Raw genomic sequence first — 17,768 nt, forward strand, 5'->3', positions numbered from 1 at the left:
AGAGCGAGTCTTCATAGAAATTAGCCTGGAAATAAGTATGAACTGCATGAAAAAGGAGAAACTGTGTTTAAAAGTAGATGTGCGGATTGTTTGGAACAAGTTATATTTTGATTTTCTATTGTTTTTTTTTGTTAACGTCTCCGGAGACGCTCTGGCGGATGAATGAGTGCATCGTTCAGTACAGGATTTATCAATTAATCAAAGATAGATGAACAAATGACGTATTTATTCTATTCATGAAATTAAGCTTTCATACGACATTTGTGAGGTCACTTGTCTAATATATTGTTATCTAAAAGGGGCAAACATCACGAACATAAAGTTGAGTTGGCTAAAATTCAAAATACAAATTTTACATGAAGAAAGTTATTTAGATAAATAGTACAAACAATTGACAACCATATAACAAATGACTAATTATTGAAAAAAAAAAATAAGTTAATCACCTGGTCAAGAGTTGAGGTCATGTCAATTTACTCCTGTCTTATCACTCCTTGTTTATACAAATGTCTGAGTTTTTGCCTGCCTGTTTATTTTTTTTGTCTACCCACCTTGTTGGTCTTTCGCAATAACAACCAGTATAAGCCAAGAGGTCTGTGTGTAGATAACAAAGTCACAAAGTTTCAGTGTGTAATGAAAGGACAGGTCCATTCAATTTGTAACCCACTCAAATCAAACCGAGGTCCCTGTGGGTTAATTTCCAGTCATTTCCCCAGTCGCTGTAGCAGGTTTTGTCCAGCAGGGGGCGGTGGCGAGGATGCCGACAGAAAAACAACAAACAGTTCCCCGGAGAGAGAGAGAGAGAGGGAGACAGAAACTGTAATAAACAGCTTTATTTTACTTTTTCTTAAGTGTAAGAAGTTTCTCATTTCTTTCCTCCTCCTTGACAAGAAGCCCGGGTGAGTTCTTGTGTGTATTTCTTTACTCACAGTGTGCTCCAAATTCATTTTTTTTTTTTTTATTTCAATAATTCCCCCCAAAATTGGCCATTGAATAGTAGGTTTTACATAAAGATGCATTTTATTAACATATCAAGACAAGTTAAGAGTCTCACGTGAAGTCACGTCGAAGAGAAACACAAAAATCAAAAAAACAACAAATGTAGTGATTAGATGTAAAAATGTATTGTTGTGACATATTAGATTTAATAAAAAACACCTCAGACTCACACCAACACCGCAGACTAAGAAGAGAGAAGAGTTGTAGATAAGAGTTTGGTCTGTTTCACATCCGACTCCCAGCCCAGCAGGGGGCAGTCATACAAAACATTTCTTACCCTGAAGAGTTTGACTTCAAGAAAAAAGAAAATATATATATATTCAAATGAATAATCCTATCCAATCTCATTGTCGTATTTGCTTTTCACACACATTAAAAATGTGATTATTTCCCCCCCATACTAATTTAATGCAAGTTGAACTCTACAGACTCTTAATGGGCACAAATATACTGTATATGGGAAACTATTAACTACAGTGGTTAATGTTGGAGAAAAAAAAAATGCAGCAGATGCACATTCAGTTTTAATAATAAAAAGATGGATTAGTGTTTTAGAGGGTTAAAGAAAACTTTTATGGAGCTCCGTCATTTCCACGGTGTTTTTAGATCAGTCATACACTGTAATCAATGAGCTCCTATCCAGAAACTTATTTCTACATTAGTTTGAAGCATGAAACCCAGCCACAAAAAAAAAAGAATAAATACAAAGCCGCCTTCAGACTCTCGCAGCCACAGCCGGCGCTCAGACGGCGCTCAGACGGCCCCATCGCTCTGAAAGACAAACATTATTAACGTTTTCATGTGTTTTAGTCTTAACATCTAATCCACTTTGTTTGCTAACACTAATCTGAACGCTTTAAACTGCTGGCCCACATAATTTCCTGGATCCCAATTTCATTCAGCCAAATCTGCAATTAAAAGGTAAATATACAGCATCCTGATTAATTGTAATTATAGACCTGAGTCTGAGGATTTCACTGGTTAAGCAGTTGTTGTTTTTTTTTAACTTCCTGTAGGTGTAAACACTTGAAAAAAAAAAAAAAGCCTCAATCTACCGTTTAATCTTCAATATGTTTCCATAATTTCTTTTGCTTTATTATGAGTCTTTTATTTAATCAGTTAGAATATAATTGAAACTAAATCTTTTTTTTTTGTGTGCACAGATTTAACGAGAGAAATCGTGGTAGAACAATAAATACATATTATCTCACAACCTTTCTCTCTAACTAAGTAGACTTCAGCCTTACGGAAACAATAAGAAATATGAAAAAAAAAAAAAAAAGACGCTACATATAGTAGTAATGATGATAATTTCAGACTTCAGCTTCACCAACAGAATTGGAGCCAATTCATCTCAGACATACGGTGAACTGAAGTGACTACAGCATCGTATGGGACGAGACACCGACCTCTCCGCAGCAGCCGCAGCAGTCCCCACACAGAGCTCCCAGCAGGCCGTTCACCACCTGCACGGCACACAGCGCCACCTGAATCAGACCCATGACCAGCAGCACGGAGAACAGAGACAGATGCCAGGACACCACGCCGGACGGCTCTTTGCACAGGGACCACACAGATTTGTCGGACAGATAGTTTCTGGGAGAGGAAGGTGAGAAAAGAGAGGAGCAGGGTAAAAAAAAAAAAAAGAAAAAAAAGACAAGAAACTTGTTGAAAGAGTTCGTTTTAATGGATTAGTTGACCCGAAACAACTTCCAAACTTTTTGAAATTTAAGGACGGTAAAATGCTTTCACGTAAACATCCACAATTTACTGAGAATGTGATGGAAACTTTACATATTATTAACTTGATAATTGTATGTCTCTCACCCTTTTGAGAAGGGGTAGTCCCAGATGGCTATGCTTTCGTTCAAATCCATGAGACATTTTGGTCCTTGGTTGATGGCCAGAGCTGAAGTTGTCACTGAGTAACCGGCACCTAAAACACCAACAGCTGCAAACAGAATAGAACTCAGCATCTGCGGAGGGAGAGTAAGAGAGGAGGGGGGAGGAAAGAAGAGCCGCTCATATTGGGAATCAATACCTTCAACATTCTCACTTTAAACTTCCCAAACACAGACGACAGTGGAGTCGCTCTCTCGGCGTGCTGAGGTCACGGTCACGGCCGACGCAAAGGCGACTGAGATGGTGTGAATGTGTGTGTGTGTGTAATCTGACACGCTTTTGTTTGCCGATTCCCACCTCACACACACCTACATGTTATTGATCAGTATGTGTGTGTGTGTGTGTGTGTGTGTGTGTGTGTGTGTCTCTGGCAGCACAATACCAGCTCTGTGTTAGAAAGTCATCAAGGGAATGTCTTGTTACAGTCATTGGATTTGTATTTAATGTGTGTGTGTGTTTCCTTGACATTTATTGCTGTGTGAATCATGGAGGGTGTGTGTGTGTGTGTGTTCTTTACATTTATTGCTGTGTGAATCATGGAGGGTGTGTGTGTGTGCAGTGCCTCAGTGTTTGTTTTTCATGATGTGCTCAGGGTGATTTGACTCTGCAGGTACCAGGTGACACCTGGCAGCGGTAATCAGTACGCAGCAGCTGCAAAGCCTTCACGCTTTATTCTAACTCCTTTAATATTTAGGCTATCAGAAAAGTTGATGTTGTACTTGTTTTGTTTTTTTTAACTATTTTCATTCAAGGGAATATAATAGAAAATAAAAGTATTTTCTGCAGCAATAAGAAATTACTAATTAAGGTCCTCTTAGCAATTACTGCTGCAAATGAGATTTCATAGTCCGATTTCCCCACAGAAAAATTACATTTTCACTTTTTTTTTAATATATATATTCTAATTGAACACCAATCCAATTCTCATTATTCTTATTATTATTATTATTAATAATAATAAACTTTATTTGTATAGCACCTTTCATCCAAGAAATTCAGCTCAAAGTGTTTCACATTAAAAACGGATACCAAGGGAGAGAGCTTCAGGGGTAACTAGTTAAAGACTCAAATAGACAAGTTTTTAGCTTTCTTTTAAAAGTATTAACTGAGTTAGCTTCCCTGATATCTAACGGGTAGTTTGTTCCACATCTTTGGAGCAGAACTGATAAAAAAAAAAGCTCAATCCCCAATTTTCTTTCGGATGTTTGCTGGCAACCTCCAATAAACCAGCAGCAGATGATCTCGGTGTTCTTGAAGACACAAAGTTAACCAGAGAGTTTAATACTTAAAATAACAATTCATTTAAAAATGTAGGTTATTCAACACTACGCTGACAAAATGAATGTTCTTTCACACATTTTATATGAAGAAATAAAAACCAAAAACTTTATTTGCTCCTGTTTGTAGCCCTGGAAACAGCACTGCCATCCAGCTGTACCTGCTGGTAACGTTATTAGTGACACTTGTGGTTTACCTCCTGAATCAAAACATCTATTAAAAGGCCTGCTGAAGTCTCACTTGTTAAGCTGGTAAAAAAAAAAACACAAAAAAAACATTTAATCTACAATGTTGGCTACTAAAACTGCAGCCAGAGTGTTTAAAACGAGCTTTTCCCAACAAAAACAGAACAAAACAGACTTATTTCGGGACTCTTTCCAGTCTTCTTGCTTCCTGAGAGTCTAATCGGGACCTTCGCCCAACTTTTTCAAAACCACTGGTGTAAATAATCATTTCGTGATGGTGAGAAGTGAAACAGTGTGCAACATCTCCTCACCGCGAATCTCCGCCCACAGCTTTCGTTGCCACAGCAACCGCAGCAGTCATTGTTCTTCAGACCCATGAAGACCAGAGCTGGGAAGATCATCTGGCGCCCGGACACACCCCAAGTTCACACACACACACACACACACACACACACACACACGCACGCACACACACACACACACACACACACACACACACACACACACACACACACACACACACACACACACACAAAGTTGAGTAGATAATGAATTATTTGTTCCTTTACTGTGTGCAGAAGGAAACTGAACTAATGTCCCACCAAGTCATTAAGATGTACAGAACAAGCTCCTTCTCAGGCAATTATTTAAAGCTGCAGCAGGTTTGTTAAGTTTTTCTGCAAACATGTCATGATTTTTTGAAATATGTTGTAGAAACATAAAAGTTGCTTTAAACTGATTTATGTTCTTTACAGGTACATATCATGCAATACCAAAGTAACTGTAAATCCAAAATTATATTAAATCTTTAAAGAAATCCCCCCCTTGAGATTTCAGATAGTTAGCTGAAATTTCTCAGCTCTTTAAAAAAAAAAAAAAAAATTATGTTTAAATATAATTTCGTATATTACGATTTTGGTTTGCTCAACAAGCAAAAGAATCTGGGTGATTATTACAGGCAAGTTTTTCACATTTTATAAAACAAACAATCATTTCATGAAGAAAATAACTGTCAGATCGTCTTCAGTTAATATACAAGTCTACACAGCCACTCTTATCGTATCTCGCAGGCGATCAAATGTTTTTATAATTTATGTTTTAAAAACCTAATTTTGCACCGCCCTGAAGCACTCACCAGCACTCCAGATCCCAGAATGCCTCCAAAGTACCAGACTTGCTCTGTGATGTGGTCCTTTTCCACATAGTTTCCACCGGGGAAGAAGAGGAGGATGTTGCACAGCACGCAGACAATCACCACAGGCATCAGAGTGATCCCCAGACATTTGGCAAAGCCGCCTGAACACATTCTGACGCTGATGCTTCAACCGCCCGTGACAGAAACAACTCGACGTAATAGAGGTTATTTTCTGGGCCTCGAAACTCTCCACTTATTATCTAAAAGGTATATTTAAATATAGATTTAGTTTTCGTCCACTCCAAGCGGTTCAGGGGATAGAAGTTGAGATTTTAAAAAAATAAAAAAAAATAATAGTAATAACCCTCCGCCTGGTTTGCTTCGACCAAATGAAGCGTCGTGGTTGCTTTGAAAATCTCTGAATGCTTCACCTGACCCGTCTGAGGATGGTTGATGCTTTGAGCCTTTATAGCTCCCTCTCCCTCCTCCCCCCCTCACCTATCTCACTGCTTCACTTTTACACCAGTCAGCTACAATATGGCAGGATATCTCTCTCTCTCACACACACACACACACACACACACACACACACACACACACACACACACACGCAGGCGTTTGCATGCTCATGCAAACACACCGAGGGCCCGTTAATGGAGGACGGCAGACCTGTGTGTGCACACAGATACACAAGTGAAGAGACACAGTGGTTAATGTTCAACCATGTGTTTTGTTGTTCATGGAGACGGGAGAGGAAGTGACAGACAGTTCGGTCGATGCATCCGGGCCCCCGCGGCTCATCTGCAAAGACTTCTTCATTAGTTTCCTGTTCCTCATAAATATTGTTGATCTAAGGATGACACGTGGTATCTAGGACGGGAACGTGATTTTGAATCATAGTTTTTTTTTTCACCATAAAAGTGTTAAAAAAATTGCCCAGTAGAAGGACAAATTGTAGATTATCGGACCACAACCCTGCCTCAGGTGTATTTAATGACACGTGTCAAGTTGTTAAGTTATAATATTTGCATTCTGTATCTTGAAATAATAATTCTATCTTTAAAAAAAAAAAAAAAAAATTGTTTTTTTCTACAGTAAAATTGACAAACTCGGTTACCTAAATTCACAATTGAATTTGTCTGGCAGGAGAAATTGTCGTATTAAAGAATAAACAACAGCAGACACCTTTTTTACACTACTTTATACTATTTATTTATTTTTAACAGATTTTTGATAGATAAAATAACAATTTAGATAAACTTAAAGGTTTTCAAATGTTGCTCTAAATTGACAAACTTTTCTGCTGTACAACCTTCTGGACTGTAACCATGAATTTAAGGTTGGTTTCACCAAAAATTTGTATTCCACCTAATTGCAACAGCATGTGGTTATTTATGCTTTATTTTCTACCAATATACCTTGAATAATCCCTTATTATTGCCCATGAACCGATCCACATCTCTTATGGTTATGTTTTCCCGGTAGAGTGGCTGTCAGCACTTCAAAGGCACAACAGTTCACATGAGAAGTACCTCGTCCAATCATAATCCCTCTTACCTCTGGTTTAAAGAAAATAAATATCAATAACAATTTGCCAAAAATAAAGACAACACAGGCTGCAGGATTGAGATTATTTCAGTTTTCAATTTGTAATCTGAAAGTGTAGCCTGAAAGCATTGGGATTTGTTATTTCAGATAACCTCCACTTGAATTATATGGATCAAAAGTCCTTAAAGATGCAAGAAAAATGACTCTACAATTTCAAAACATCTCTGTCTGCTGATGAGACAACAGAACAGCTTATAAATTAGTGTGGTACTTTTGAAACTGTTTCCAAACATATGAGTTAACCTACCATATATATATATAAAAAAAGGGAAAACTGTGTTTGCATTTTTGTACTGGTAGACCGCATGTGGTTATTTAATTCCTCCTATAAACCCCATAAATTAATTCTAGTCTAGTATGATCGATGCGATCTGCGATCTGCTTCTCTTCTCTGCCGTGCTGGTTTAGCCATACTCTACCGATAACCGAGTAATCGATAAGAAGTTGAAAGTCCAAGATACAAACATTTCTTTTGCCGCGGTATTTTGTCCCGATCTTGCCCGCATTCGCTTGCAGTTCCTGCGGGATGGATCCAGGCTTCACCTTCTCCTCCCGTCGGTCCCCTGTGGTGTGTTTACACGGCTGCGTGGCGTCCAGCCAACCGCTGGCTTCCAACATTGGACTGGGTGAGTGCAAAGCTGTTGCCATGGAGATCTTTGACAGACATGCGGCAGGATGACTGACAGGTTTCTGGATTTCTTTCCTGAAAATGAAGAAATGTTTTGTTTTTTTCTCACTTCGACAGAAAATATGCCAGTTAATTGTTTCTGTCCTAGTTAGATGTCGACTTCCAGTTTTGCACCATGCCTCTAAATCCTTTTTGTGTTTTGTGACTTTGCCTTTTTGGATACTCCTAAAATGACAGCTCCTAATGTTTTAGTTACCCGTTTGTAAAGTAAAGTTTTTGATTGCTTGAGCCTTTTGCCTCCTGTGTTGTCTGTTTGGGTCCCATCGCTCTCTGCAGAAATGCACCACGTGGTCGGGGTCCTGTGTAACTTTTCACCAACAGTGGGTGTCAATCAATTTATTAGCAAACAGGTGTGCCAAGTGGCTGAAAACCTCCTAAAGTCCCTTTTCACATCTGATTACATCTGATAAATCTAACCAACACCAAAAAAAAAAAAAAAAAAGATTGTACATACTTTAATGTGAGAATTTTTTTTTTTTTACAGTGATTAAACATCTGTGGCACACTGCAATGCAAATATGAGTGCGGTCATCATATTTCAGTGCATTACACAACAAAGCTCGGTTTAGGAAGTTGTTAAAATATTCTCCCTGTATGGCAAGCGACAGAATATGTTTTGCTGTTGATTTGCGTGATGAGAATTAACAGCTATTAAAAGGTACTTGCACGTCTAAGGAATTAAAATATGTGGTGGGAAAAGGTTTTCAAATTTGTACCCAAATTCATCTGACCTTTACCCTGGTAACGCCCCTCCACGGCTGGGATGTGATTGTGATGTAATAAATCAGTCATGGGTATTTGTTTTTATTTGTCCAGATGTCCTGAAGCGTGGGGGCAATGCGGCGGATGCTGCGGTTGCCATGGCAGCAGCTCTGGCGGTAACAGAGCCGTGCAGCACCGGCCCTGGCGGAGACGCCTTCTGCTTGTTCTACGACGGGAACGCTGGAGAGATCAGAGGGATTAACGGCAGGTGGACGCCCCTTTGCTTCTTTTGTTCTTGCCGGTCCTCACGCAGAGACAATTAGCTTGAGCCTCTCTCTGTGTTTCCTCAGTGGTCGTTCAGCCCGAGCTCAGACCCTGGACTTCCTGGAAGGACGTGGTTACACTGCAGACGCCCCTCCTTCGGTGTTTGATGCTTTGAATGTAACGGTACCAGGAGCCCCTGCATGCTGGTGTGATACTGTACAGCTGTTTGGAAGTCACAAGGTTTGTCTATGTGTCTTTGTGTGTTTTGTGCAAAACTCAGGGAGCCAAAAGCCCATCTAACATAATCATTGAAACATGCTGAAGTAACCAAACATACCTGGAAGTAGGACTCTTGACTCTGAATCAAGCAGTAGACAAACTGAATATTTTCTCTATTTGGTCAAAGCTGCAGTAACTTGGCCATCTGAGGTTGAGTTTCTGCAGGTACTTGGTGCCACTGGCCAAGTTCTTCTCTCCTATTTGAGGAAAGAAGTTGCTTGAACACTCAAGAAGGAAGCAACTTTTAGTCCAGAAGCTTCAAGAGCAAAGAGCGTTGTTGGTTGCAGTCCAGTGCAGCTTGTTAAACCAAGCTGTTTTTATGGTCTCAGTTAAAAAGTGAAAGATATTTGTTCAAGATTAAAAGACTCGAACCAAAACACTGGTGAAATTGTCCAATCAAACTTTTACTGTGAGAACGTAATTGTCAAAGACACCTAAAATGTTAACATTTTCCTGTAATACTTCCCATCGATAATAGAATAACCTTCTTTAGTTATGTACAGCTAAAAATATACATACTATTACCAGCTCCTTTATTGTGGTGTTTTGGTTTGGATTTGAAACCAGGTATTATTAACAAACTAAAAAGTAAAAAAAAAAAAAAAAAAAAAAAAAAACTACTTTTTTTTTTATATTGTCAAAAGGTACTTTGGAAAATGTAATGATTGAAGTATAAGAAGGTCATGAATTATTTAGTGAAGTGTACTCTCATTCTCAGACTGATAACTAATAACGGATTTAATTTTTCTCTCTCTGGGAAACCCTCATAGGAAATTGCAAATCAGTTTTTAGTCTCCACACATTTCTTCCAAAAACAATAACTCATCCTTCCTGCTCGGGGAAGTTTCCTGTAATGGGCATGTGTTTCCTCTTCCTGTTTCCCTAGCTGTCCTTGCAGGAGGTGCTGAGTGGGGCTGCGGAGCTAGCAGAGGCGGGGTTTCCTGTTGCCGAGGTGACAGCCCACCACTGGGCAAACTGGGTGGCTGCTTTGAGGGATGCTGGGAAGGAATTAGGTGGGGACTTGCTGATTGATGGTCAAGCGCCCAGGTGTGGACAAGTGTTCAAAAACACCGCCCTGGCTCGAACCCTGAAGGTAAATCCTTGAAACTAAAACAACAAACACAGCTTCGTCGGTCATGTGGGAAGCATTGGGCCTCTTTTTTTTTTTTTTCTGAACTCCTGTTATTCAGACAAAGAACGAAACAGAACAATGTCGGAGCTCAAAGAAACCGCTGTGTTTGTTCCATTTCTTTATTTGGTTTTGCTGAACTTGACTCAGCCTCCTCTGTGTAAAGACCCTGGATGAACCCAGGGGCATACTCGGCAGTTAACCCTGAACCCATCAGTGTGTTGGACTCGATATGGAAGGAAAACAAAGAAGATAGCGGGACGGGCGAATATTGATTGTGCATGGGTAAGCAGAGTAATAAGGGAAGGATTTAGGGCCGGAAATGAAAGCAGAACCAGAAAGTTAGTGCTTGATTAGATCAGTTGGGTGGGGGGGGGGATGCACGCCCTAAACTCACCGTCACTCAACTGTTTCCTAACCCTGACCCTGATCTTAACCCTCCTACTACGTTGCAACCAACCACAAGCGGCGGGTGGCGAGATGGCAGCGTAGTACCGTGTGCATCAGAGGTCAAACAGAGCTCAGTTGTGGGCACTTCACTGTTGTAATCTTGTACTTTGTTTAAAGGGGAAATGTGGTCACAATCTCCCCTTATGTTCCTAAATTAAGACATGAAGTTCACGAGAATGGGACGGACGTGAGTTCACCGTGACCTTCGACCGGCGAAATCTTTTAAGTTCATTCCAGAGTCCAAGTGAACGTTTGTGCCAAATTCGAAGAAGTTCCCGAGATATCACATTCACAATGATGGGACAGACATAAGGTCCCAATGACGTTGACCCTTGACCTTTGACCACCAAAAAGTGTCCAAGTGAAAGTTAACCCTAACCCTTTCATGTTCCTTTCCTGACTGTGCAACCATGATTGTGTATTTCATTGAGGATAATGTGATATTTATAAAACTACACTCATTCAGTTGTTTCCTGCCGGTGGGAATTCAATAGCGCTACGGCTGACGTCACCGTGTGTGAGTGTGTGTTTGTGTCTGCTTGTGTGTCACCTATGAAGTATGCACTGACTGATGCTCCACGGTATTACTACATCAAACACACGGCCATTTGTAATTCAATAATGCAGGAAAAGAGCCAAGTACGCCCTTAACAGCCCTCGACACACACACACATACTCACATACACACACACATACGCACACGCACACACACACACACACACTGTACACTCACGTTCCTCAGTCAGATGAAACAATGGCAGTGACTTCAGCCTCATTGATGGGTGGGCTCCATGGCATCACAACGGTCATTCCTCGACGATGACGGTGTGTCACTTCCCCCATTCACACACACACACACACACACACACACACCAGTTCATTCGATAACTGGTACACACACTGATACCCTTTCAAACACTGGACTCCTGTGGCATTACATCATACTCACCATCGTATTTTCAAAGGTTTTCTACCGGGCTGTTAAAACCTGTTGACGGATAGATGTAGATGCAAAGAGATGAACTTTCTAACAAGTTGATTGTACCACTTCCCGGTCTGTAACGTGGACTGATGTTGTCCGCAGGAGCTCGGTGAGCGTGGCAAACCAGCTTTCTACCAGGGCCGAGCGGCCCAAGCCATCGTTGACGTCATCAACCAAAACGGAGGGGTCATGACCTTGGACGACCTCGGCGGCCACGCCAGCGAGGTCGTCACCCCCATAAGCACAGACTACAAGGTCAGCAACCAGAGGCGCTTGTTCCAGCTGTATTTTAATAACGTGGTCAGCAGAGTGAATGACGTTGTGGTGTTTTTTTTTTATTTATTTTTTTTAGGGTGTGCGTCTTTGGGAACTTCCTCCTAACAGTCAAGGCCTGGCTGCCCTGCTGCTGCTCAACATCCTGGAGAACTTTCCTCAACTCAAAGGTAACCACAGAGCAGAAATACCAGCGAGAGGTGTTTCTCAAATGTCCAGCAGGTCTGAACTGAACGAGTCAACTTTTACTCCGCAGAAAATAAAAGTGGTAGCTCACCTAATTTCCCAGGAATGCCTATTTTATAACACAGCCCAGATAGTTCCAGTGCGATGTACTGAAATCTTTTCACTTCCTGACCCTGAAATGTCCCCCACCCTCCCTTCCTCTGCCCCCGCGTCCAGTGGACAAAATGTTCATCCTGTAATTATGTTACATAATGCATTTACTGTGGCACACATGTAAAGGTCATTTTACAAAGAGTGTTTGTTTGGCAGTATTTATTACGTAATCTAAATGCTTATACTTTACATACAAGTGTCTACACAAGTCTGAAATTGTTCTTGTTTCTTCCTCGACTTCTTTAATAAGGTAAACAAAAATAAAAAAAAAGTAAAAACCTGAAATGTTTGTGGAGGGATTATGACATTTGGGTTGCAGTAATCTATTTGTGTGTGTGTGTGTGTGTGTTTTTCTGTGTTTATTTGTGTAGCTGTGGGCCATAACAGCTCTGACTATATCCACGTATTGGTGGAGGCTGTACGTTTGACATTCTCAGATGCTCTGCATTGCCTGGGCGACCCAGACCATGTGACCATCCCTCTGGAAACCTTACTGGACAAAAGCTACAGTAAGGAGCGAGCGCAGCGTATCAGCATGGGCAGGTGTGTGTTCCTGTTGGCTGGTTACCAGTGTGTACCAGTCGTTCTCTGTTGACTTTAGGTTGGACTGTAGACTTTTACTTCCCCTGGCCTTAGCGTCCATCCCTTCGTGTCCTGTCGCTCACTTACACAGGGTGTGTGGTTGTATATTTTGGCAACGATGCGTATTTACTGGTCCGCACCGTAGACTTTGAACTTTATGTCTTTAACAGTCGGTCAAACAGACTATAAAAGTCTATTGATAATCTTTTGTACGCATTCATGTACACACACACACACACACAGACGTATTCCGTGATAATAAATCCTGCCGTTGTTGTTGTTATTGTTATTTTAAATACTGCATTCATAACTTTAGATCGATGAATTGTGTGTCACTGCAGTGGGCATCGCACACAAATGCATATATTAATGATTTGACCAAACTTAAAAAAGCTGTGAGTTGGATCCTGTTATTAGATCCTCGTCACAGTTGCTATGTTTACATGATCATAATAAACCGAGAGGTCAATGCGGGGAATTACAGATTATTTTTACTGCACTGCAATAATCTGGTTGTTGTAAATGAAATGGAAAATTAGAGACAGGAACAACCCACATTAGTCCAACATATCTGGTGATATGGGAGTTTTGGATCATATTACTCTTTAGTTTTCTTTTCACATATTCTTTGACCAACACAACTTTTCCTCTCAGACTATTTGTGCCCCCCCCCCCCCTCCCCTTTCTCTGACTTTGCAGACCTTTCCGATACACAAAGTAAAAACATCACCAACAATCATGGGTTATTTCATCTTTAATGATCTGTTTTGGATTGTTTGTGTGTGTGAATCTTTAGGGCCATGGAGCGAGTGGAGCCTGGCCTGATGACAGGAAGTGACACCGTCTATTTCTGTGTGATTGACAGTCAGGGGAACGCATGTTCATTTGTCAACAGCAACTACATGGGCTTTGGGAGCGGGCTGGTCCCGAAGGACTGTGGATTCTCACTACAGGTCTGAAGGATCAGAAAGAATGTGTTTGTTTGTGTGCATGTGAGGTAATAATAACTTCATTAAAAGTCTCAGTGTGCTCGTAAATCATAGAACACATGTATAATTCAGTTTTAAAAATATTTTAAATATGATTTGTTACAGTCAGAAGATATAAATGGAATTCGTGAAAGCACCACTATAGCACTTTCAGCTGGCTTGTCTCTAAGTTATATACAGTCTTATTAAAAAATATATGAGTTACAAGCAGCAACCAGCAGTGACATCACCCACTGATATGTGAACTGCTTTAATCACACTTCAAATTTGGATTTTGAACGTAGCCGTTTTGCTATTTTGGAGCCAGAAGTGACCATATTTGGACAAGCTGGTGGAGGGAACGGTGAATCTGACTCCATCTGATTTTGAACCTGAGAACATTATGCCCCGCCCACCAATAGTGGAAACCTGACAGCAGCACAGGCCTGCCAATCAAACAAACCCCACCCAAAAATGCCACTTTTTGAGGCTTAATTTCTAATTAATGACAGGATTATTTTCAGATGGACCGCCAGAAAACTAATTATAAGAAGCGACTTTAGTGAATGACACCAAATTGACTCGTGGGAAAAATGTTTGGATTTTGTATTTCATGAAAGAATTTGAATGTGAGTCTATGGAGCCAGAGCCTTGTTGGAGCCAACCACTAGTGGCCCTCGGTGGTATTGCAGTTTCAGGCACTTCTGCATTTCCCCCATGTCGCCGTAGTTCCATGATGATACGTGATGAATGTATCACAAAAAGTAGAATTTCCAGACTGCTTTAAAAAGTCTTTAAAGACAGAAAAGAAGGGGAGTAAATGCTGAAAGGTTTGATTCCTGGTTTGAATCTTTATAATATCATGATGAAGGCTCTGTTTTCTCTCACAGAATCGTGGCGCCAGCTTTTCTCTGTGTCGTAACCACGTCAACTGTGTCGCTGGAGGGAAGCGGCCGTATCACACCATAATACCTGCACTCCTCACTGACTCTGCAGCCAAATCCCCAAAACCACAACTCCTCGCTGCTCTCGGGGTGATGGGGGCTTTTATGCAGCCGCAGGGACACATCCAGGTATAAAGTCATCAAGACCGACAGACCGAGGTGGAGCGAATATAGTAAAGACACGGTTCATTTCTTAATTTAATTTGTCCTCGTTTCTAAATATTTACGGATTTATCAGTTTGTAAATAAATTTGTTATTGGTTATTATGTCAACGTCCAACTCGATCTGCCATTTATGATTTTATTTTTTCTGTTCATAATTTAAGTGGTCTTTACGTTGGTTTTCGGTAACATATAACTTACCAGATTGACTTGAATGTACCTCGGTGGTTCTGGTTCCTCACATGCGTATGTCATTTTATAACGTGCTAAAAAGGGATATTTATTTGTCGAGTTACATTTATCTAACGCGAGCCAGCGCCACAGGCACTGCAGCATTTACGGCCCTAGATAATTTGCAATTCCCCGTCACCTGATGGGGTTGTAAAATACGCGGAACTTAACAACACATCCAATAAAAACCATTAAAGTCAGAACTTATCAGGAAAATACAGACAGAACAATACGAGGCACTTGGCACCGAAATATAACACAATAAAAGAAACATAAGCAAGAAGCTGTAAATCAATCATGACTACATGACTGAACCCTCTTAAAGGACTGTTTCTGTTCTTGTGTTCAGGTGTTGTTGAACATGATGGAGTTTGGGATGAATCCTCAACAAGCTCTGGACGCACCGAGAGTCTACATACAGTATGACCACAAAAGTACGTCTGATAACTCCAACACACGCCTACACAGCTCAAACAATTTTTTTGCATCATTTAAATGATTCACCTGCAGTAAAACATCACACCCTGATTAATTATTAATGATAATGTGTGTTTAGTCAAAATACTGATTAGATAAATTAATCTGACTTTTATTTTATTTAATCATAATGCACTGTATACGATATGATACTTTTTGGTTGTATCAACGCTGCCTCAAATATAAATGTTAATGAGAGATCACTTCTTTTGTTATAGTTTGGATTTATGTCCACTGTGAAAATGTCAGGTTGGTACAGACATGATGTATTACAAGCATTACAGACTCTGATTGGTCATATGTCTTTCCAGCTGATCAGTGGTTGGTTAATTTGGAGGAGGGAGTCGACCAGCAGGTTGCCGAAGAACTGAGAAGACGGGGCCACAAAGTTAACTGGCCAGTCACAGGTACAATATGTAAACAATTAACCGTTTGTGATGGATATTTAGTGTTTTTCATGTTTGAAGAATGTTTATTTAAAAAAAAAAAAGTTCTTGCTCTGGCTTAAATTCTTCAATAATTGCTATCGTTGCTACAACTTTAAGTTTTGAAAATGATTGAGCCAAGAAATCAAAGAAGTAAAAAAGTAATTGCTGATTCTTGTTCTTATCAATGGAAAGAAGAAATGTGTGTTTCTTTACTGCTGCCACCTTCATATCCTCTGATCTGTACTGTATGTTGTAACTATTTTTAGACACTGGACAGTCTGTTTGCAAAATCAAACCAGAAGCCTTCATCTCATGTAGTTTGCTTGCTCATGAGACGGATATTGCAGTGGATAATAGTGACATAATCAATAAATGATAAATCAGTTTGACAGGATAACTTGATTTTTTTTTTTCTCCATTTTCCTTTTTCATTCATTAAAACAGGCCACAGGAGGTCTCAGTTTGGGCGGGGACAGATCATCACAGTGGGGGACTGGTGGAATTCATCTGTCACTCAAGCTGATAGCCCACACAGGGTGTTGTGGGCGGGATCAGACCCCAGAGGAGACGGATGTGCTCAGGGATACTAGTGATGTAATGATCTGAGAAATTCATCGGAGAAGTATTTGAAGAGAAATTCCTTCACAGGTCTGACACGCATGTCAGTTAATGACAAGAAGTCAGGTTTACGACACAATCAAAGCGAAGGCCTGAAGAGCTACGTGCCTTATTTCATCATGTTCTTATATCGGTGTTCATTGTTGTATGTTATTGTTCACAGTCCGTTCACAATCACGTCATGAGCTCTGTGCATCGTGCGAAGTCAAAATGATTCCTACCAATCAAAATGTAAATTCTACCGAAAATCCCTCTGCTTGTAATAGAAGGATTAGCACCAGAGTCTGTTGACGCTGACGCACAAATCTGAAGCGACAAGGAGGAAGATAAATCTGAGTGTTACATACCAAAGATGCTCTTGCTTCCTCAGCTCTGTGTTCTGGTGGCGATGATTATTTGTTTCAGTCTTAGTAATTAGTTGCTGCTGATGTAGTTTCGTAGGGAAGCACTTTTAATACATATATAACCCTCCTTCCTCAGTCCACTTTTACTCTGCGAGACATTTTGCAGAACTAATAAGAGTGTAAATGATATGATATGAAGTTGTATCTCCATAAAATTCATGTGTAATTTTCCTACATTTTAAAATATATTTGTTCCTGTTATTGTTTGAAACGAACCAATTTAATGATCAGTATTTCAAATGATGTATGACTGAAATCTGCTTCATCTCTTCACAACGACATCGTACATAAAGCTGATCGGTCATAAACTCAGTTAGTCTATGCAGAGAAAGGTGTCTCAGAAAGGGCTTGTATGTGTGGATATTCAGGATCTGGTGAGTCCTTATCATTTTTCTTGCAATACTTTAATATACTGTAATAATATAGTCCATAAAAAGACTGTAATGACTAATAAAATATATACACAAGAAATGCAGCTCAAAGGCCTTCGCAGCAACAAAATTATGGTATGGCATTTCTTTGACATTTTGGACAGCAGACAATAGTATAACATTTCAATTACATTTTGGATAACATACTATAACCCACGTTAGTTTTACCAGCAACTAAAGAGTTAACTCACACATGCAGTACCGACGTTTACCAGAGAGGCGCTGTCGTGCACGTCGGGAGATCAAAGCCGTCTCCCGGGAGACGACCCTTTATGTCTCCAATGAAACAGCATCATGATCTACACCAGGA

The 17,768-nt window shown here is 40.2% G+C and overlaps 2 protein-coding genes across 2 annotated transcripts; one reads left to right on the plus strand and one right to left on the minus strand.

Moving 5' to 3' along the window:
• Positions 1–765: 765 nt before the first annotated feature.
• On the minus strand, positions 766–5,924 carry tm4sf4 (transmembrane 4 L six family member 4). The gene is made up of 5 exons (XM_069153052.1): positions 5,500–5,924; positions 4,676–4,765; positions 2,827–2,975; positions 2,409–2,595; positions 766–1,770 (listed from the first exon to the last, which is right to left on the minus strand). The coding sequence occupies exons 1-5, from the start codon at positions 5,668–5,670 to the stop codon at positions 1,753–1,755; spliced, it is 615 nt and encodes a 204-aa protein (XP_069009153.1). The 5' UTR covers positions 5,671–5,924; the 3' UTR covers positions 766–1,752.
• Positions 5,925–7,566: 1,642 nt separating this feature from the next.
• Positions 7,567–17,674, plus strand: LOC138200415 (glutathione hydrolase-like YwrD proenzyme). The gene is made up of 12 exons (XM_069153051.1): positions 7,567–7,733; positions 8,612–8,765; positions 8,848–9,001; positions 9,927–10,133; positions 11,704–11,856; positions 11,954–12,044; positions 12,585–12,756; positions 13,592–13,748; positions 14,654–14,836; positions 15,450–15,534; positions 15,889–15,984; positions 16,450–17,674. Exons 1-12 carry the CDS (start codon positions 7,634–7,636, stop codon positions 16,593–16,595), a joined length of 1,698 nt encoding a protein of 565 aa, XP_069009152.1. The 5' UTR covers positions 7,567–7,633; the 3' UTR covers positions 16,596–17,674.
• The last annotated feature ends 94 nt before the right edge of the window (positions 17,675–17,768 follow it).

The sequence above is a fragment of the Embiotoca jacksoni genome, unplaced genomic scaffold (assembly GCF_022577435.1).
Source record: "Embiotoca jacksoni isolate LCO1_2020_lvr unplaced genomic scaffold, fEmbJac1.0.p SCAF_19, whole genome shotgun sequence".
In the NCBI taxonomy this organism is placed as follows: Eukaryota; Metazoa; Chordata; class Actinopteri; family Embiotocidae; genus Embiotoca; species Embiotoca jacksoni.